General features: G+C 40.0%; 2 protein-coding genes across 3 annotated transcripts; one reads left to right on the forward strand and one right to left on the reverse strand.

Moving 5' to 3' along the window:
• The first annotated feature begins 125 nt into the window (after positions 1–125).
• On the forward strand, positions 126–19180 carry LOC111236912 (septin-7). 2 transcript variants are annotated; one of them, XM_022765824.1, is made up of 15 exons: positions 126–226; positions 421–422; positions 2802–2904; positions 4582–4688; positions 5933–6033; positions 6150–6284; positions 10076–10193; positions 10939–11031; positions 11142–11238; positions 11529–11580; positions 11829–11957; positions 13253–13273; positions 15447–15582; positions 16409–16551; positions 17839–19180. In XM_022765824.1, the coding sequence occupies exons 1-15, from the start codon at positions 223–225 to the stop codon at positions 17876–17878; spliced, it is 1281 nt and encodes a 426-aa protein (XP_022621545.1). In that variant the 5' UTR covers positions 126–222; the 3' UTR covers positions 17879–19180. The 2 variants fall into 2 exon arrangements, with proteins under 2 accessions (XP_022621545.1, XP_022621546.1); XM_022765825.1 differs by lacking the exon at positions 13253–13273.
• Positions 18978–20470, reverse strand: LOC111236913 (protachykinin-like). Its single transcript, XM_022765826.1, has 5 exons — positions 20188–20470; positions 19884–19986; positions 19766–19789; positions 19620–19676; positions 18978–19534 (listed from the first exon to the last, which is right to left on the reverse strand). The coding sequence occupies exons 1-5, from the start codon at positions 20284–20286 to the stop codon at positions 19524–19526; spliced, it is 294 nt and encodes a 97-aa protein (XP_022621547.1). The 5' UTR covers positions 20287–20470; the 3' UTR covers positions 18978–19523.
• Between the last annotated feature and the right edge of the window lie 1138 nt (positions 20471–21608).

Here is a 21608-nt window from a genome sequence, read left to right on the forward strand (position 1 = left end):
CGAGAACACTTCGGGACTCAAAGGAATTAACACATTATCGCGAGACTAATGTGTGCCTCCCTTTGTGATTCACGTACAGTTTACGTCAGACTTTCGGCGTAGTTTCGTTTCGCACGGAGGGTGTTGCGCGTCTCATAGTGCGTAGCTCAAGCAAAAGCAGTGAGAAGGGGAATGTCGGCTTGTGAATGATCGGTATTTGAGGCGGCAGGGAGCGTCAACGTTATGGGTGAGACTGCTGCCGTTAGCTACTGGAACGACTGATTTTGAAAACCATGTTTTAAACTACAACAGTAATTACTCGTGTTAGCATTGGATTCGCTGTTTGAACTATTTGGCTTTGCCACTATTTAGCTTCTACAGTTGTCTGAGCACCAACGCCCAGGCATCCGCCTCCAGTTGGATGGGTTGCTAACTAGCTAGCTGTTAGCCTCGGCTTCGCTAGCAGGCTGCATAACCTAACGGGAGTGTCATTTCCTGCCTTTAGCTCTTTAGCAAAGTATTTCACAAATTGTTTTTTGTGTGTGTTACGATCTAAAATAATGAGCCACGTTAACACTCTTGCTAGGGTTACGTTCATGTGTTTTTTAAAGCTTTGGTTTTTGCTAATTTAGCGTCGTATGTTGGATTAATCAGCTCTCGTATATGCTAACTTGTTTGAATCTTAGGGGGAAACGACATGTAGCGTTAATGCATGTGAGCTGTAGGGGTTTTCTATTTGGCTTGAAATAAAGTTAAATAGTGTCACATTATGCAGAATACAGACAGTGTTCATTAGCATCACTTTTGCCTGGGAAGACATTTTAAAAATGCTTCTTTCAACGGGGAGAACGACCACTTCCTTGCATCTCTGTGTGTGTCAGAGATGGCAGCTGCATTAGTGTGGGATCAATAAATTGATTAAAATGCAATGATTGGAACATCTAGGTTAGACAATGAAAGCCAAACCAGGAAGCTCTCTCACGGTTAGGTATAAGGAGGGCAACCCTGGCATTTAATCTGGATTATACTTGATCTAGTACCTCAGAGTTCATAATTTTTCAATGATTTTTTAGTTCATTGGTTTCATGCAAGAATGTGAGTTGCATTATAAAATCTGCACAATCAAACTGCATGTTAGTCCTCCACCTGCCCCCACTTCCTTTAGCAGACCTGTCAGCAATCGCCGCAAAGGAAACAGACAGCTGTCGTTTTAAAGTAACAGTTCTCTAAATTCTTTTCAGATTTTTAGATTAAAAAAAGCTGTTATTAAATTAATTATTTATTGTTTGTTAGTAAAACAATTTGCAAAGTTTGACACACATTGATTCACCTACTGATGCTCTAGGATGCTGCTGAGCTTTTTGCTGCACATCCTGTAGGCCAATTAGCATAGATCATAGCTTCACATTGAAGACATGTGGGCTGCTGTTGGTAGGCAGGAGATGCTCCTGTGTACGAGGCAGAAATCCTCTCGTAGCCACAAGCGAAAAGAAAAAGCTGCAACAATGAATGGTCCTTACTTTATGGTGCTACTGACATTAAAGGAGCAAGTGGAGTGGGATATGCACCACACTGGCCAACTGTCTGTGTTGTTACAGTAGTAAAGATCATGAATCATTTTGCCCAAGGCTTCACAGCTTGGGAATCTTATTCTGGAGACAGAATGGTGTGTTTATCAGATGGCCTGAGATTGATTCTCTGTTGCCTTCTTTGTTTTTGTTCTCCCTCCCTTTGCTTTGCCATCCTGGAAATGCTGGCTCTTCCTGCACAATGGAACGGCATCACAATGATCTACACAAAACAGCTGTAAGTAGAGAAATTATCTTTATACTTAAAGTCAGTCATTTTTTTCAACCATTTTATTCAGTGTTCAGCTCTGCATAATTAACTCTTAAGTCAAGAATCTCCAGGATACCAACTGTGTCATGCTTAATTACAGTTAAGAATGTATGTCATGATGCCCTCATCCATTTGATATAATGATGACATCTTTGATTTGAATATTTCACAAAACTGGAATAAGCAGATGCAGAGTGCATATGTGAAGTTGTCAAACAGTGCTGGAAAAATGTTATGTCTAACACTGAATATACGTAAGGTAATTTTTATGAGCAACATTGTGTTTCCCACAGAATTAGATTGTATTTATGGCAGGAGCGGGAGGGGGGCCTCGAGATTGCCTGTCCGACTATGACAGACGGGTCCGTTGTCAGTGTAATTTTGAGACAGAGGCCCTGTTCATGCTGGCATTAACATGCATCTTGGGTGATCCGATCAGAAGTGGACAGCTCTAAGTACGTCAGTTCAGACCTGCCATTAAAATGGGTCTCCACATGTGTCTCGTGACCACTTATGATGGGATCTCGCTTTCCTGCAACACCTACATCATTTCTGTTTACAAAGACCAAATGCAGTGTTGTTTTTAGCCAGTCGGACTATGACAGCCAGGTCCGTTGTCAATGTGTTTGTGAGAGAAAGGGAGAACGAGAGCAGGGAAAGGAGGGGCTCAGCAAATCAATGCACTGCACAGGCACAGATGTACAATGAAATACGTTTTAGCCATTTGAAATAGTAGAAAAATAGAAAATCAATTCAGCGGTCATTGTTGATATTGTAGTGGCTGCCGCAAACATATCACTAATGGGAAACACTGCATTGGGAACATCAAGGTTCAGGTGGTTAGAGGATTGGGAGTGTATTTAAGTTACAGTGGTGTGGGAATGGGTGATATAAACTTTTCTTTTGAGTTTTACATCTAAAGCGGGGTGCAAGATTAAATCTCTTTATGGTTTTGATGTTTGCATTTTTTTTCTGTCTTACAGCAACAAAAGAATCTGGAAGGATATGTTGGCTTTGCAAGCCTCCCCAACCAAGTGTACAGGAAGTCTGTCAAGAGGGGCTTTGAGTTCACCCTGATGGTCGTGGGTAAGAACACATGCTGCTCAGCTCTCTGTTTGCCCTTGTTTTATGTGAATCATGTCATTGTATTCATTGCGGCTGGCATTTTAAAGTCCTTCGTTGTGGTTTCTTGTTGAGAGAGAGAGAGAGATTGTGTGTGTGTGTGTGTGCGCGCAGCTATATTTATACACAAGGGACATGCCCCCAGCTTTGTAGTATTAATTGCTGAGCCAGAGAGGAGGGGACCAATGCATTGCCCTTCTCTGAGTTAATCTTGATGTCAAGTTCTTACCATTGTCTCCTAGAACAGAAACATTTGGGTTGGATTTATCTAGAGCTGCACTCAGTGAATCAAAAATGCAGACATTCTTTCAAAATGCTTGGATGTGGTGGTTGACATCGTGCCAAGATCCTCCTCGGCTGATCAGTCTCTGTTTGGAGGGAAAATGTTTCTTCGGGTCAAAACCATTTCCTGTGGTGGGACGAACAGAATTTGTACCCAGCATGCCTCTAAGAATAGCACATCTCCCGTTGCATTCATACCAGTCCATTTCTTTACACATTTCTGCTTTTAGTACTGCTAATCAATTTCCAGACATATTAGTGAGCAGTTGCTTTATTCCTGTTGTATTTTAGCTACATTAGGACATGCTTATGACAAGGAACTTGTATTTTCCTTGCTCCTGTCCTCTGAAGTGTTATTTATAAAAGCTGCTGGATGGTGATCAAGTGGTCCTCTGGGGCCTGTGAATGCTTCAATGTGTTTGCAACGCACTGCTTCATTTTGGGAATAATTGCAGTAAAGATTAAAAATGGCATCGCATCTAGCAACAAGGAAAGTAAAAGAGCCTCTGGGCTTGTTTGTAGTTAAATGCTTGCTATTGTATTTATGGTATCACCCTCTTGCATCAACACACACACACACACACACACACACACACACACACACACACACACACACACACACAATATTCAGCTTTTCTTGGCTCTGATGAGCTGTGAGCCCACATGTCCCCACCGTGCAACGCAGTGCGTCACCAGTGTGGTGTGAAAGAGGAAAAGAGGATGAAAGATGGAGGAAGGGAAGGGGAGCGATGGGACTAGTATGAACACCAGTGACTGGCACGTCTGTCCATGCCTCATGAAACACATGACCAAACGACATGTTGAGTTCTCAGACTGCAGAGCATCTCTTTTCACAAGCATCTCTTCATACTGTAGTGAATTTAACAAGCACATACCCATAACAAATGGTTACATGCCATGCATAAAATGCATGACAAACAAATGCTACAGTACAAGCTCCACACATTACCCTTTGACTGTGGCTTTGGTGTAAATGGTGACTCGTTAAATATTGACTTGTGGCCATCAGCCAAGGCAGGCAGTGCCAGTGGTCATTTCCACTAATGATCCTTTTCATTGGGAACTTGGAAACTGGGCACACAATGGCCACTTGTCTGTGTTGTTTCCTTAGCCTTTAACTGTTAACCAAATGGATTAATGTCCTGGGCAAATGTCAGTCTCATCCCGGCTAGACACATGCCCTTTGATTGCCTTTAAGATGTCAACGGTGATCTTTGTGTGGGTATAATGGAAGGGGATGGAAGGGGTAGGGCTTTTGTAATATAGATTTTTCAGTGCGTTATTCCAAGTAATGCAATACTTTGTCTGATTTGTCTTTTTGTTTCCCCTCTGTTTCAGGTGAATCCGGCCTTGGCAAATCCACGTTGATCAACTCTCTGTTCCTAACAGACCTGTATTCATCAGAGTATCCTGGACCGTCACATCGAATCAAAAAGACTGTACAGGTACATTTTGGCAAATAAATGTCACGCAGTGTTAACAACAAATACACCAGCATTGTTAGCATGTGCTGGGGCAACAAGAAAAAACAAAAACAGATACACAGAGGGGAAGTAGCCGCCAACAGTATTTCTTTTAGATACAACATTAAGTAGACCAAATATCAGCGTTGAAAAATGGCTCACTTAAACAGCTTTTGGCAGCTACTCAAGCCATAATTTCGACGTTTAATTTGAAAGTGTGGTCAGCACTATGGCCACAACACCAACAAATACAGATTCTGTACTGTGTCATAGAGCATCTATTTCAGTGACGCACATACCTACTTAATTATCAGTTTGTTTTTATTATGGTCCCAAGTATATAGCTTCCAAGTGGATCAGCTGCCTTTGAGTCTACTAAGATGAAGACAGTCACATTAAATAATTTGCCTGTCAACAGTTAAAGCAGCATTAACAAGCACAGTGTATTATAATAAAAACTGACATAAATGCACTGTTTATAAAACGCTGTGATTTACAATATTACAGTGCCAGAGACGCAGCTCTGTCAAGATCAGAAAGATTTATCTATCTTCCAACCATCTTTCTAACTATACAACAGAGAACACAGAAATAGTTACCCCTCAGGTTTAACATTAGTAAACATCTGAATATTGTAAGAAGAGGATTATGGGGTTTGTTTAGAGAAGTGTCTGTTGTATGACTTTCTTGAACTAGATACAGCTCTGTTAATAGCTCATTTTGATTTGTGAAAAATAACATTTACCCTACTCCAATGAGGGTTGATTGATTCTTAAAAACATGCAATGAATCCTTAGTTTCTCCTCCTAGTTTAAACAAGTCAGACTCACTGTCAGCTCCTGCCATATATGATTTTATCTTCATCCTCTCTAATTACACAACATAGTCCTCAGTCTTGAGTGCTTGAGGTGCTGACTTTATCTGTCTGCCTCTTGACTGACAGCATTGCTATCTCCAGATGCTTGTGTGCTTTTCTGGTTTCTCAGCATAGTTGGCTAATTGCACAGTGTGAGATGTCGTGTTGCTACATGCTGCTAGCTTCAAGTGTTTTCTATGTGAACTATATAATCTGTGCCGCTATTGGCATACAGTGCTAATGATTTTGCAACCCACCTTCCGTTCTGTGTTTTTGTTTTTGTCATTATTAATTAAATGGTTTGGTTTCAAATCCACAGTTTGTGGCAGAGGTAAACACAATGTGCCCTTCATTCTTTCTCTTGTGTCAGGTGGAGCAGTCCAAAGTTTTAATAAAGGAGGGTGGCGTCCAGCTGCTGCTCACAATAGTTGACACCCCAGGGTTTGGAGATGCTGTCGACAACAGCAACTGGTAAGAATCACCGCAACTGCACCTCAGATGATATTCCTAAATTTGTAATTGCTAAAATGTCAAAGCTACTCTCCACCTTTTGTTTCTTATCAGAAGCTGTAATTTGTATTTTGCAGCTGGCAGCCGATCATTGACCACATAGACAGCAAGTTTGAAGACTACCTGAACTCAGAATCTCGGGTGAATAGAAGACAGATGCCTGACAGCAGAATCCACTGCTGCCTGTACTTTATCGCCCCCTCGGGACACGGGTGAGTCTGGGTGACAAATTCATAATTGCCTTAAGAATTGAATTGATGTCTATTGAGGCAATTATTTTAGTGGATGCTTTCATTTAAAGCGCCCTATGTTGTCAGAAAACGCAGTTCCAGCGTGAATCAAACTCTGAAATGTGACTGCCTTGTTCAAGGTGGATGGCCTTAAGGACTCAAGAAAGGAAGAACAGTGGAAGGAAATGAACAAAAATAGCGTAACGAGGAAAAAATAAGAGGTCAGCGGTGCCCCAACTAAAGGTTGCCGGTTCAGATCCCTGCACTATCTGGAGAGTCCAAGGAAGGGTAGACAGTAAAGCTCTTCCTTCCTTAACATTTCAGCCAGGTGTTGAACCCTCAGCTGGAACAGCTCCGTGGCAACAGCATGAAACTGTGGTCATACTAGATTCTGAGGTCGGGGATTGTATGTGCAGTACGTGCGTGTGTTGTCTTACTTCATCTCTGCTCCTCACGGGCCATTGCTGTAAATGATAACGTGAGACTGAGTCAGCTTGTCTTGCAAAATAAGGGTTAAAACTTGAGGCTTGTAAAAAGGGAAAAAAGGGGGGGGAGCAAGCAATGCAGACGAAGACGCTGGCAAAATGCCCAGCAGATGATACTGATTGCCAAATGTTTCATAAAGAGACGACTGTGAGGAATTTTAATTTCAATGTTTATTATTCACAAGCCACCAGATCTTCTATAGTTATTGGACAGCTAAGAGGTTCTTGTCTTTCTTTTAAGAAGTGTACGTCTCTTGTGTGCTGCACAATTCAGTCAAAGTGTGGGTGTAGTGAAATTGAAAAATGAGGCCTCAAGCAGTTATTTCCTGCCATGAACAAAAAGCTTTTGCTGGTATTCAGTCAATAACCCCTTTTGAATGTATGTATCAGTTTAGAATGATGTTAATATGAAAGTTTGCCACAAGTCATGGCTCTTGACCTTAGAAAATACAATAGGAGATACTGCTGTTTGTCATTGTACGGCTGGATAATGTTGTGTTTGTGTCCCTCTTTGTGGAGCTGCTTCATTTGTGTATATGCAAATGTCCAGCGTGTGCTCACATGTCCTTAAAGCTGTTGACCATGACTTGCTGTAAACAGTGAAGAAGCCTCTGTCCTCCTTTCTCCTTGTGTGCTTTTTTTTCTTCTCCATCTTATGTCTGTCCGTCCTCTGTGAGACATTGTGTTTGTACAAGCGTGTCCTCTGTCCCCACGCAAGCTGTACTTTAGCCTTGAGGATGTGCAGCGTATGTTCTCACAAACACACACACAGAGCATCCCCTTATTACACCAGCTGACTGCTCTCACACAACAACAACAACAGTGACCTCGAACACGAGACAGTCTGAATATTTAACTGTAACTCGTTTACTTAAAGGTTTAAAGAAGGTGATGAGGGATGTTCATTTTCTGTTTGTTTTTTTTCTCACCAATGGCCGAACTTCTTAACAGACCATTAACTGATGTTAACCTGGCTTCTCTCCTGGCTGGAGAGAAGCCCCTCCCAGCAGATCATCTCACAAGGCGATGGTCCTTTTAACTTTGTTGCTTCTGAAGAAACGTCACCCAGCTGATCCAGGAACACATAAAACTCTATGTTGTAACTTCGTGAGGTTATTATAAAGATCGTCTCTATGAGTGATTTATTTATTTATTTATTTTTTTTAATAGAGCAGAGGAGCAGAATAGCTTGTTGACCAAGTGTGGAGGATTGTGCTTCTGGTGTGAACAGCCAGGCTGCTCCTCACGTGACACAGAGTCAGAATGGCATTAAACCTCAAAATGAAGTAAACAGGCCAGGGCTACCTCAATCCTCAGCATAGCACAGCACAGACTGACAGCTTGTCTACTGGTTTTTATGTAGAAATGGCAACATGTCGACATGCCGTGGGGTTAGTCTGGTGCACAGTCTGTTAACTGTGAGACTTGCAGTGGAGAACACCTGCTCAGATGGTACTGATGTCCCAGGATATTTTAACTGTTTGACTGATTAGTATTAATGAAGGAAGTGACTCATGAAGGAAGTGATCACCCACATCAGTTTCTGTTGCATCATAAAAATTTCAAACTGGTTAAACCCAGGTGTGGGCATCAGTAAGTAAGAAAGTTTGTTTTGTGTATAAAACCACATAGTGCCTCTATACACTTTATAAAACAGGAAAGAAGATTTATGCAGAAAGAGAATAAAAACAAAAATACACACCTAAACAACAATCAAGTTTTGTATTGCTTATTTATAGAAAAGGTTGTGAATACGGAAAAGAAATCAGTATAGCTGATTATGTATACACTGATGCAACATTTTGAGGGCTAATACTGATTATTTACAACTCTACCCTTTTGATAATCAAATGCTGTATGTTGATGTAGAGCTGCAATGATTAGTCGATTAGTCCAACAGAAAAATATTCTCTCTCTCTCTGTCTCTCTCTCTCTCTCTCTCTCTCTCTATATATATATATATATTTATATCATTTAAAGCAGGAATGCCAAACATTACTGAGTTCAATTTTATCATTTATGAGGATTTTCTGTTTTGTATCATTATAAACTGATTATGTTTAGGTTTCGGACTGTCAGTTAGTGAAGATATCACCTTGGGTTTCCATATTGTAATTGGCAGATTTGTCTTGATTTTACATATATGTTGCTCGTTGTCTCCAATATATTTTCATTTTGGCTAGATCTTTTGCTCTCTAAAAAAAATACCTAACTGTATTTGTATAAGACAGTTTGGGAAATGTGCTTGATTGAGGTGGATATTGGTCTCTTCAGAATAAAGAGATTGGTCTGGGACATGTTTAGCCAAACCAACTGCATTGTAGCTTATCCACAGCATGGTTGGTTTAATATTAATTTAGATATCATTAGTAACGTCGTGTTGACTTAGATTTTTTGGTTACAATGCATCTGTGAAATATTCATGTCAGCCAACATTTAGCAATGAAAGCTATTTTTGAAACTTTGTAAATGTGTACTAATGCAACGGGCCAGCTGTTTATTATCATTTGTTTGGTTTATCAGACTCAAGTGTGCAACAGCATCAATTACATCACCTGGTAATGATGTCTGTAGGCTCCTCATTAAAGGTTTTCGTAAGCTGATGGATAGATAACTAGTGGAGTTGCTTGTCTTGTTACTCTTCTGTTAGATAATAACTACCAGTTGTTGCATTCAGGTTTTCAGCACTGTGCTGTATATTGACCTCCATTGCTGTTGGCTCCATGACAAACATGCATCCCACTCTAACCACTAAAAACAACACATACTGCTTCTGGGCAGAGTTTGATTCAGAGGGATATTTCCACAAGGCCATAAGAGAATCAAATGAAGATGTGAATATATTATATAACCAAATACAGTGAAATGCAAAGCTATAACTCAAAACGTCAGTAATGTCAAATGTTATTTATTCAGATCAAAAAACGGCCAAGAATAGCAGCACTTTCTCACGACTACAAGGTCATTTTCCTAGACATTACAAACATCAGTCAGGCGTCACAGATACTTTGCTATATTTGGTTTAACTACATTTATTCTTTTGATGTCTAAGGAAGAACTAACCAAGGAGCAGTGATCAGATGTAAATCCAAAACCCCAAAATATCTTCTTTTATTCCAATGATGACAAAGGACTAGACTCCACAACAGTTTGATTAATTATTTTGAACTTAAATGTGCTAGACAGACTTGTGCATTCAAGATATAATACTAAGTATTAACTAGACAATATCTCAACATGATTTAAAGATATTCATAAATATAAAGCTGTATCTTTATCTCTCCGCAGACTGAAACCCCTGGACATTGAGTTCATGAAACGGTTGCATGAGAAAGTCAATGTCATCCCACTGATCGCCAAAGCAGACACCCTCACTCCAGAGGAATGCCAACAGTTCAAGAAGCAGGTCAGTGGTTTCCACAGCTGCACACTACTGCAGAAAAACTATCTCTGAGGATTTTTTTTGTCTACTGTAGTCATCGGTATGACGGCAATACTGCGCTTCTTGATGCAAAGTCAAGTAAAGAACGACCTCTGGGATGTTGCAGCTGTTTGTGGAGCGATGACCCACATGTCCTAAACTGTGTCAAAAGTTGTCTGTAAAGTACACAAGTTTGAAAAGAAAAAAGATTGCTAAAAGTCTGAATTTGGTTTTGTGTCATACTTTTACTAGAAACATTGCTGACATTAACTAGTTAATGTAGTATAATCAAATTAAGTTAAGTGTCAAGGAAGTATCTAGAAGGTTGAGTGTCACCATTAAGATTAGACTGTGGAGCACAAGCACAAAAACAAGATGACAAACACAAAAATGAATCTTCAACATCATAAAGTCACTATATTAACACTAGACTGGGTGAGGAGAAACAAAACTGCAACTGAATATATCATGAAACTACAGAATATGAATATGAGTAAGTATGGGAGTGTGGGCAGGATGTGACCACATGTTTGTCAGACATATGACAAATTCATATTGCATACTACAGCTTTTGCAAGGATTTTACATTAGATAATGTGTTACCTTGTAATTAAAATTAAGCTGTTGGAATGATTTTCCTGGCTCAGCATGAGCCTAAGGTCCTGCTTGTTTAGTTTAGTCATTTCCAGTCAGCAACTCAAAGATCTTCTCTTTTCCTGTTCTGCACCAGATCATGCGGGAAATCCAAGAGCACAAAATCAAGATCTACGAGTTCCCCGAGACAGACGACGAAGAGGAGAACAGGCTGGTGAAGAAGATCAAAGTATGTCACCTGCCAGATCCACACGTCAAATTACACAAGAGTACTAGTTTGTTACGAACCCAGGCTCAAACACTGGTATTAATTATACTCTTACATTGTTCTTTTGCCAGGACAAGTTGCCACTGGCTGTAGTAGGAAGCAACACCATCATTGAGGTGAACGGCAAAAGGGTCAGAGGGAGACAGTACCCCTGGGGGGTTGCAGAAGGTATGAAAGTTTAGTGTAATATTACCACATTGAAATGTTTAAATGCTGAAAGAAAGTAAGTAATGCATCGAAATACAACTGGAGAATTTAGATAAATACAGTGAGAGTTAAAAATATATATATATAAATATATCTTTACAAAACAGCATTCTTGAAAACAGGAACTGAACATTACTTATTACTCATGTGCACATGTTGCCGTGTATTGTCTAGTGCGTCAGAAGATGTTACTTACTTACTTTTTTTTTAACTGATAATTTGGCTGAACAACGTCTTCTCTTCCCTCCTAGTTGAAAACAGTGACCACTGCGACTTCACCATCCTCAGGGACATGCTCATCAGGTACTGAAAAATACAAAGAGGATAAGTAACCTGTATCATTTACAGTTAATAAACACTTTAATCCACCAGACAGTTGACAAACGCAGGCTCATCTAAGACTGTTTATGTGGTTTCTGAGGAGGCTAGTGCTGATTCTTCAATAGTAAAATATGTTTTTACTATAAAAGAATGAATGAATGTCAGTTGTTTAACTTAGTAACTGTGTTAGAGATTTTAAATATATGAAATTCTTTGTTGTTTGTCCCCAGAACTCACATGCAGGACCTGAAGGATGTGACAAACAATGTCCACTATGAAAACTACCGCAGCAGGAAGCTGGCCGCTGTCACCTACAATGGAGTTGACAACAACAGGGCCAAAGGACAACTGTCCACCAAGTAAGTCCTGGACAAAATACAATACAGGCAGTGGTTTTCAGTCAAGGCAGGCAGGGAGGAGACATTCACTTCTGAAAAATGAAAAAGTAGATCAAATGAAAGTTATTGATGAACTGCCTTTTTTATGATTGTGTAGAATAGAACAGAACCTGCTTTATTTCCTAGTGTACGAAGCTAATTTTCAAGATGATTAAGATTTGGGGGATTACTGTATAACCAACCAAATGCTGCTAAATGTTTCCTACATATGGAAAGTTTTCTCCCCCACCAGGCGTTTACAGAATGAGTCTTTATCTGAAGGTTTGATTCTGTTTTGAAACTCAGATTTAGAAAAATGTCAGCAGGTGAATACTAGAAAATTTAGACCCATATTCAAAAACTGTATTTCATGCTTAATGGAATCTACAGATGCAGATGTTGCAGGGACTGTTGGGACTAATACGTTAGACAACTTAATATCAGGGAACAAATCTTCACTGTGACCTCACAAAACACATTTCTGGCTGCACAAAGTCTGACACAAATGTCTAACAGGATAAAATGATGAAGTGATGACGTTTTATATCCAAACAATCAAAGGTCCACTTCACTCTGATAAAAAAGCACTTGTGGTCATTATTCAGCGTTGTAACTCAAGAACAGAAGGAGATTGTGACCATATTTCCTGCAACTTGACGTGTTGGCTGAAGCATACAACCATAATTCTAGTTGCCAGTTGCATGTGTTAAACCTTGTAGGATACATTTGTGAAAGCAAGATGACTGTCATTTGGCCTGTAGGAAGTGTTTGCAGATGACTGAGTTGTCAAATGTTTTATTCATATCCTATTTTATTTAGGTATTTAGGTTCCAGGTAACTGGAAAAGCAAAGGTTGGGGCTTCATTCATCGACCATATGTCCTCTGTTTGTGATGTTTGAGAATCAATCAATGGTTTTGCTTTTGTTGTAGCCTCTCACCGTACTACCTTGCATAAAATCATGCCACTGATTTTGCTGTACAGCTGAATAGAGGCCTCACACTGCTGATGCTAACACACAGCTAAACATTTGAGCAACTCTGCTAATGTATTTGACACCCAGCTCACAAAGCCCACATTGTTAAGTTTTTCCAAGCTCTTTTTTTTTTTTTTTTCCATTTGCAGTGAGAAAGTAGTTTGAGTCACAGAACACGCCTAATAGACTGTAGGTTTATTTTAGTGCATGACCTCATCATTGCATGCTGTGTGTGTGTGTGTGTGTGTGTGTGTGTCTGTGTGTGTGTGTGTGTTTTGGTTGTATGTGTTTTTGTTTTTTAGACTTGACACAGTTGAAGGAATGTAAGTGGTCATTTTTTTCACTTATTTTTCAGACCCTTGTTTAAGATGTTATCCTTCCTTTATTCTCCCTTATTGGCTGCATTTGGGTGTTCTCTCTCCTCCCTGTTGACTCGAGTCAACCCCCCCGACTTCCCCCTCCCCCCCATCAGTAGATGTTTCCAGGAACAGCGGGGGGAAAACTGTGAATTGCCGCTCCTCCTTATAAAATCTAGTTTGACACCTACGAATGTGATGCTGTAATTTTTCCCCCAACAACAAATCCTTTAAGTCTTTCCACTGGTGCGTTCACTGCTGCTTCCACCTGCTGCTTTTATTAGCCCTGCTTGGACTAATAACAGAGACCTGCACATGAGACGTTTGGAGTTGTTACCAGTGTTTATGACAACAATGTTGAAGCGGTTTTCCCTTGGGAGACAAAAATGTGTTTGTGTGGTGGTGCTGGATTCCACCTTTAGTGTCCCTCTTGATATCAACTCTGAAAAGTAACTTTGTCTGAGGCGGATGGTGAATAACTGCAAAATTCAGAGGATCTGTATTAGTAAGAAATAAGACGAACGAACTTGTCCCAAATTTCGTTTTAACTAGATTTATGTTAAAGCGTAATGACCAAGCACCACCATCCTAACAACATTAGTTTGTTTTCCTTTTACAGTTGTTATTGCGTACTTCCGTAGCTGCTAAGCTTGTCTTTATATTCACAAAGTGATGTATTTACACCAAAACATTTAAAGAATTACTTTAAAGCCTCGCCGTAAGACTTTAATATCTGGAATTATAGAAATTAGGGGATGCATCAATCCAAGTTTTCCCTCCTAATATGACTCCAATCCCCTGGCTCAGTGTATATGTCTCTACCAATTAACTGTTACCAGTGCTCTCCGTCTCCCACATTAAAAATCTCTTTACCTTACTATGTTTAACTCACCTGAATCCCTGTTATGTAAGGCAAAAGGAGGCCAGGGATTTCTGTGGCGCTAAAGCCAGAGTCAACAGCCTGCAGGGACTGAATGAATGTAACTTAAAGTGGAAACAATTGATTTCATTAAAACCATTAACTGAAAAAAAAGGAAACAGTATTTAATGTGGACTGGTTGTGTTAATAAGGTCAGTATTGATGTTGATACTGAATCATTATATTGGATTGATGCGTTCCTTCTAGAAATACCCTGAAAAGCACAGTCACAAACAAACACAATGTATTAATTGTATTTGTTTTCATTTAAAGAAACACAGTATATTGCAGCTTGAAGAGATACTTTATTAGCTTTGCTCGTGTTATCACTCCTCCAAATAAAACTCCTCATAATCACAGGTAACCTCCACATGTATTTCACAGCGGGTCTCTGCACACTTACACTGCAACATACTGTCCTGTTGAGCTTTACTAACCTTTAACCCACCACCTGCACTGACAACCAGTGTTCACAGGTTCCTTGCATTAGCTTTTGGGTCCCTCTCCTGGTTCCCAGAAATGTCCCATGGTTGGTTTTGGTTTCCCCATTTTCTTTTCACAGCCTTGTTGGATCCTGTCATTCCTAAGACTTCACACCTCTTGGTCTGTTTTTCCTCCCCTACCCCAACAGTTTGTATTTCTTTGGGGGGATGGGGGGGGATGAAGTTTAAAGTCAGTTTCCTGTCTTTTCTGGCCGCTCTGCAAGAGAAAAAAGTTCTAAATTTACTTTCACCAGTTTAGTCGACCAGTCCAGATGATTTGGGATCCAGCTGGCATGTTTTCAGGTGTCCGACCCCTACTGCTGCAATCCACTGAAAAGCCAGAATCCAGCTATTTCTTTTCCAAACCTCCTTCTACTTCTTTCTCTTTTTCAACTTTTTCTTCTTCTGTAGAGAATTGCAATCTGCACGCAAACAACTTTGAGACGGGTTGCTGAAGGGTTGCTGAGATTTCATTTTGCAGAATAGGATGAAAATACTAACTTTGTCAAATAAAACCAAAAATACATTCAGTAAATTCAGTTTTTAACAGTCCTATTGGAGTAAGGCTAAAAATCTAATCATGGTAGCTATGGATGAAATTACTGTTACACTGTATCAGCATACAGATGTGTACACCGGTGCTGGTGATGTAGTGTAGAGCTGGTCTAAATCTGGTGTGTTTGTGTGTGTCTGTGTGTGTGCGTGTGTGTGCGTGCGTGCTCACGTACTCCCTGTGCAGGAGTCCTCTGGCCCAGATGGAGGAGGAGAGGCGAGAGCATGTGGCTAAGATGAAGAAGATGGAGATGGAGATGGAGCAGGTGTTTGAGATGAAAGTCAAGGAAAAAGTGCAGAAGCTCAAAGACTCAGAAGCAGAGGTAAAACACACACACACGCACACACACACACACATACAAACATCTGTGTTAATGAATACTGCAGTTCATGCGCTTGTGAAATTACTCATCTGTCTGAGCGTCTTCCTTCCTCTTGTGCTGACGTGTTACGGCGGTTAGAAGTGCGAGAGAGCTGTATGAGAGTGTGTTGTTGATTTGTGTAAATGAATGTTCTGTTTGCTAGTCGTTGTCCCCCCCCCCCCCCCCCAAAAAAAAAAAAAAAAGAAAAGAAAAGAAGATGGGGGGGTGATTTTAAATAAAGGCTGTGTGCATGTAAATGTACATGCAGACTGTAAGTCATGTCTGTTTAAATATCTGTTGAACACATGGAGCTATTTATGCTCCATTTTATTATTTCCACATGTTAAGATTATTGCAATAAAATGAGATTTAAATCAAGAAAACATGGAAGTAAAATATGAATGTACTTTATACACTCAGACAGCAAGTTGTTGTGCAGCAAGAACATGGATGTAAATTTGTTTACACCAGGCTGGCTGATGCCTGCACTTTGAATATTGTCCTGTGATGCCTTCTACTGCTGATAACAATGCTATATAAAGAGTGTGTAAAGGCGATGCTGTTTTTGCTGATTTGTAGATCAATTAAAGTATATCAATAACTCATATGTGTTAAAATGACTTTTGTACATAAATAAATGGAAGGTCAAGTCAAAGCCAGAAATAAACGTTAAAGCTAATAGATAAAACGTGTGAAAAAGTTCACTTCATGTTTTGTACATTTTCTGACTGCATTGCTTCAGTATAAAGTGCTGATGGCATCCTCCGTCCTGTCTGTGTCTCTGTAGCTTCAGCGGCGTCATGAGCAGATGAAAAAGAACCTGGAGGCTCAGCACAAGGAGCTGGAGGAGAAGAGACGCGTGTTTGAGGATGAGAGAGCGAACTGGGAGGCCCAGCAGCGCCTGGAGCAGCAGAAACTGGAGGCCTCCAGGTATAGCTGGCTCTCGCTGTCACACCTTTCATGGTTCAGCTGTGTGCACACACTCCTATATCATCCACACACACCTTTCATGTAATCCCAGACTGAGTCCATGATGTTGAGATCTTTGGGTTGCTGAACCATCTGTCATTGGACTCCTTGTTCCTCGTCCCTGAAGATAGTTCTGTACGACTCTGGCTTTACGTTTGGGTTCGTTGCCATGGTGCAGACTGAGTTTGGGACCAATCAGGCGCCTCTCTGAAGAGTCTAAACATCTAAATTGTCTAAAACTTTTACACAGTTCTGTATATCACTAACCCTCTAACCCTAACACAACCTTTAAATCAAGTAATCCACAACAGAGACAAAGTAATGTGATCAAATACAAAACCACTGAAGAAAATGCCACCTTCATGATGATGATCTGAGAACGTGGCTGTATCAGAAATCATTTTTCTTGTTCACTCAGTCACTTTTTCAATTTAACACACACTCAGGACTCTGCTATGAGCAGTAACTGGTCACTTATGAATCCTTGTCTTTCTGCCTCATCGTTATTAAACTGCAGTTTCATAATGATAATGTTTATATCTATAAATGCGGGATTGTAAGCAGAAAGTAAGGTCCATGCCATTCGTGTCCTCACTCAGAACTGGGACAGTCAAAAACATTGGCGTAGGGAGATGTACTGAATGCACTCAGTGCACTTAAGAGTAAATGGCGAGTCATTTCAGGCACAGCCTGTGTCAGAGAAGGTCATTCAGCTTTATAGTGCCAGAACAGCATTACATAATCTTTACATTTTCAATTGAAAATACAATATACAGGCAACAAGCTCAGCGGCTCTCAGCCTGGGAGTCAGGGGCTGTAAAATAACCCTGAGGGGCCATGAGGTTATTACAGGGTTAGAAAGACAGAACAAAAAATTCTGTTAAGCAACATAATGTTTATCGCTCCGGAGATTACTACAAACTTTACTTTTGCAAAGACGGTTTTACTGTTTCAGACCTTTCATTACAAAGAAATTTAATAAACACATTAGCTCATTAGTAGACAATGACTCGATCCACTGGCCACAAGCCAGAATGTTGGGAATCAGTGCTATAGATAATGTGTATTTAGATATAAAGCTTATAAATGCATCATTCAACACTGTGTAGTGTTTCTACTATCTGGTTCACTACAGACGTAACTTATAAAGTGATGTATCTATTTGATAGTAGGACATCTAAAAGCAAAGGAGCTGAAATTTGATTTTAGATATGAGGACTGATTCTGTGTGTCCTTCCTCTTCTGCAGGACTCTGGAGAAAAACAAAAAGAAAGGCAAGATCTTTTAAAGACAGTCGGCAGGACCACCCCAACTTGAGTTGTTTTTGTTTGCCAACGTTGCCGGTCAGGACACCAGTGTGTGGCACTGACATCACCCTCCTACTCCCCCTACTCCTCCTCCTCCTCCTCCTCCTCCTCCTCCTCCTCCTCCTCCTCCTCCTCCTCCTCATCCTCCCTCCTCCTCCTCTTCCTCTGGCCCTGCTATGTCTGCCAGCACAGCTGTGCTCCTGCTCCCACCCACTAGAGGGGGTACTGGGGGTATTTGTGGGTAAGTGAGGGGGGGGTGGAGAGGGTCTGCATAATGTACAGCCAGAACCGCCACCACAGAGTCCCCTCGCTGCCTCGGGACTCATCATCATCAAAGAATGTGTTTACCTTAACAGCAGAAAAAAAATAACCCCATTTTAGAAAGGCCAAACCCATATTATTATTTTAATTATTATTATTATTATTATTATTATTGATATTATTATTGTTGTTGTTATAACTGTCCCCGCCCCCACCTGCTGCTCTTTTTTCCCCTCCCAAGGTTGCTTTTAAATAACTGATGTGAACAGTTTTATGGAGAGTTAAGACAAAAAATTACCCACGAGTCGTGTCCGACTGTTGTACAATCAAGTTCTGGTGAATGATTTTTGTTTACAGGAAAAAAAATGACAGTAACAGTATATGAACATTAACCTGATCTTCTGTCATGTATTAAAGTAAGAAGAGGACAAGGCATTAACTAATCCTTTTTGTTTTGAGTGTACCCGGTAATCCGTAACCCTCCTCCTTTGAGTGCGACAGCCTCAAATTAAATGGTGTCAACAGAAAAACTTACAACCATGAAAAACAATAAAAAATGAACCTTGGGCCTTTTTTATAGATTTCTAAAAAAAAATATGGCTAAAGCTTCTTTTTTTTCTGAAATGTAACGCTTTCTTTTTCCTCTATGTTTTGCTATCTCCACTAGCCTTGGACCACCATTTATAATGTCATAAGTGTTATATTTCACTTTAGTTTATTTTTATATATACCGAGCCAGCTGAAGTAATAACTTCTTTTGTATGTTTAGAAAACTCTCAGAGACTTGACAGCAGCGTCCACTGTTTGAAATCAAAAAAACAAACAACCACACTTTCACATATAACAGTGATCCTGGACGTGTTGGAAAAGAAAACAATATTTCAGTCACTCTGCGGAAATGGGTCAGTGGGAAATGAAGAGTCAACACCGCAATTTGCTTTGGCTATGTACTCCATCTCTATATTTTTAATTTTATTTTTCATTTGTATTGTACAAAGTCACTTAATAAACCTGTGATGATATTGAGAAGTGAATTGGTTTTATTGTGGAAAATGATGCAGTCAGTTAGTTTGAAATGATGGTGATTTTACATGACACTATTTTACTACCGTTACATTAAGTTTCAGTGATCATTTAATATTTCCAGTGTTTTTTTTCACCGCTTTATTTCCCCCACTAGATGTCACTGGTTGCCTAAAAGTGTCATCAGCTTTGCCAACGGTGCCAGACTCCACTGTTAGATGTGACATTTTTATGAGACAATGACAGACTGATTCGACAAAATAAAACTTTTTTTTGTAGTCGATCTGAAATGAAACAAAACACATGTAGTTTTCTTCAGTAAACTTCAGTCCTCTGTGCAGCTCACAGGGCTCCTGCAGGGATGAGATCAGCTGTTACCAGGCAGATTTCCACTGAAATTTGACTTTTTTTTTTATGTGACAGTTGAATAAATCATACCTTTATCCTCAAAGCTCCTTTTACCCATCAGACCCACAAAGGTTTGAAATTTGTGCCCTGGGAAGAAAAACGTCCCATAAAGACTCAACCTTTCTTTAAATACAGTGCCACTTTTTGAAATATGATATAAAGATAATAATACTTACGTTTACGAGCTGTCTGCGTTTTTGCTGTTTGGAGCAAAGAAAGAAAACAGTGATTTTTCTCTCATGAGAAAAACATAAAGTTTATTCTTGTGAGACAGCGTGGCTTTAAAGCGCCTACCAGAGTCTTTCTTCCCCATGAGTCCGAGATATTGGCGTGGTCCTGGTTTTCTGATCATTCTCACTAATATGTCTTGAATTACTCCAGAGTTGGGCCACTTGTTCTTGTATGAGACAGAAATAATGTATAAATACAGAGACTGGATATTTCTAGTATCTCTTAGTATTCAAATTAATTTCCTCCAGCAGCTGAGCCAAAGAAACTGTCTTCCCAAGAGCTTCCCAAGAGTTTCTTAAGCGAACAGACAGTTTATGTTCCACAGTTTTATAAATCCACAAATGCAATGAAGTTAAATAAGTCTTACCTCTTCGCCGCTTTCTGTCCAATTGTCAACTTCAATTTTTTGACAGAAAACATTTGTCAGAAGCAGCACGAGTATCAGAACAAGCTTAACTATCTCCATCAGTGCAGACCTTGCGTAATTTCACCCCAAAGGCTTCTGCATAAAAATACAAAAGCTGAATCCTTTCAGCCTGGGTTCCAGCTAATAAGAAGTATGTGCGTGCAGGTAGTCTGCACCTCTCTGCTGGATTATTTTAAATGCCGAAAGAGACAACAGCAGCGCGCCTTCTCTGATGATGCGCCATTACGCCACGGGGATCCATTAACCATCCATCGACCATCCATTAACGCTCTTTTTGCGCACACGGCACTTTTACGCACAGCCGGAGTGAATGATGTGGGTCAATGCTCGTCTCCGGCAATTATTCTGTGAGTCACAGGGATTCATATCGGCATTTGTTATAATTAGTAGGTGTTTCATGCGCAGGCTCCATAACATCTGCATCTGTTAAATAACAACTGTATACCTGTAAAATAAATGTAGTTAAGTACAAAATAGTTGTTAAATCATATACATTTCCCAAGCACAAAGGTTCTTGAGTAAACAAAATCAGTGTTACAGCTGTTTCCTATATACTGTTGTATTCAGGCACTGTCACTTAGGTGTAACGGTGTTATCAATAATAACAGCAATGGAGCATCAATTAATAATTGTTAGGATTGAAGCGTGAGGAGTGAAGTACATGTACCAAGCAGCAGGCACATTCAAAAGTTCTCCAGGAATTTTCTAGTTATTATTCCCTGAAACCCAAATTAACGTATTAAAGTTTCTTTTTTTGTCTGAGCAACAGTCAAAAGCACAAAAATGTTAACATCACGTTTGATGTCAGTCAACGATCAATAATGCCAATCAACCAAATCCACCAATTATTTCAGCTCTAGAGTACTGGTTGGTTTCATGATTACCTGTGAGAATAATCAGCGGCCTGACACTGTAGACATTCAGGGTTTAGCCCCAACTTAAGTCAATATTCAGGGGACATGCTCCCCGGAGGATTTTCTCCCCGTTCACAGCAGCTACATGCTGTTTACCGTACCAAGCCACAAACATGAAAGTTGCCCAAGAAAAGAAAATCATCCCGAGCCTGCATCACATTTTGAATCTAATTGTTCTCTGTCTCCATCATTCTGAAACCACAACACAACAGATTTTGACAATGACTAATTTTCACTACTGTCACATAAAAAGAGGCAAAGGTTGTCTGATGTGACTATTTTGAATGTACATGACAGGTGGGGAATGAATTTGGCATAAACAGCATCACTACTTTTGGCACCTATTTTTGTTACACTCTGCTGTTCACAGATTTAATGTTTAGATGACAAATCTACATTTAAATCCAGACCATAATAATATGTGCTGCTCTAACTGAGCAGTCATAG

Source organism: Seriola dumerili, unplaced genomic scaffold (assembly GCF_002260705.1).
Source record: "Seriola dumerili isolate Sdu_G_001 unplaced genomic scaffold, Sdu_1.0 BDQW01000756.1, whole genome shotgun sequence".
Classification (NCBI taxonomy): Eukaryota; Metazoa; Chordata; class Actinopteri; order Carangiformes; family Carangidae; genus Seriola; species Seriola dumerili.

What these genes read in the sequence shown, in the direction of transcription:
- LOC111236912 (XM_022765824.1), top strand. An exon ending in GCCAACAGTTCAAGAAGCAG is followed by an intron (nt 10,194 to 10,938) that starts GTCAGTGGTTTC and finishes GTTCTGCACCAG; the next exon opens with ATCATGCGGGAAATCCAAGA. An exon ending in TCAAAGACTCAGAAGCAGAG is followed by an intron (nt 15,583 to 16,408) that starts GTAAAACACACA and finishes GTGTCTCTGTAG; the next exon opens with CTTCAGCGGCGTCATGAGCA.
- LOC111236913 (XM_022765826.1), bottom strand. Translation starts at nt 20,286, where the DNA reads ATGGAGATAGTTAAGCTTGTTCTGATACTCGTGCTGCTTCTGACAAAT. An exon ending in GGACAGAAAGCGGCGAAGAG is followed by an intron (nt 19,987 to 20,187) that starts GTAAGACTTATT and finishes GTCTCATACAAG; the next exon opens with AACAAGTGGCCCAACTCTGG. An exon ending in AACGCAGACAGCTCGTAAAC is followed by an intron (nt 19,677 to 19,765) that starts GTAAGTATTATT and finishes TTTTCTTCCCAG; the next exon opens with GGCACAAATTTCAAACCTTT.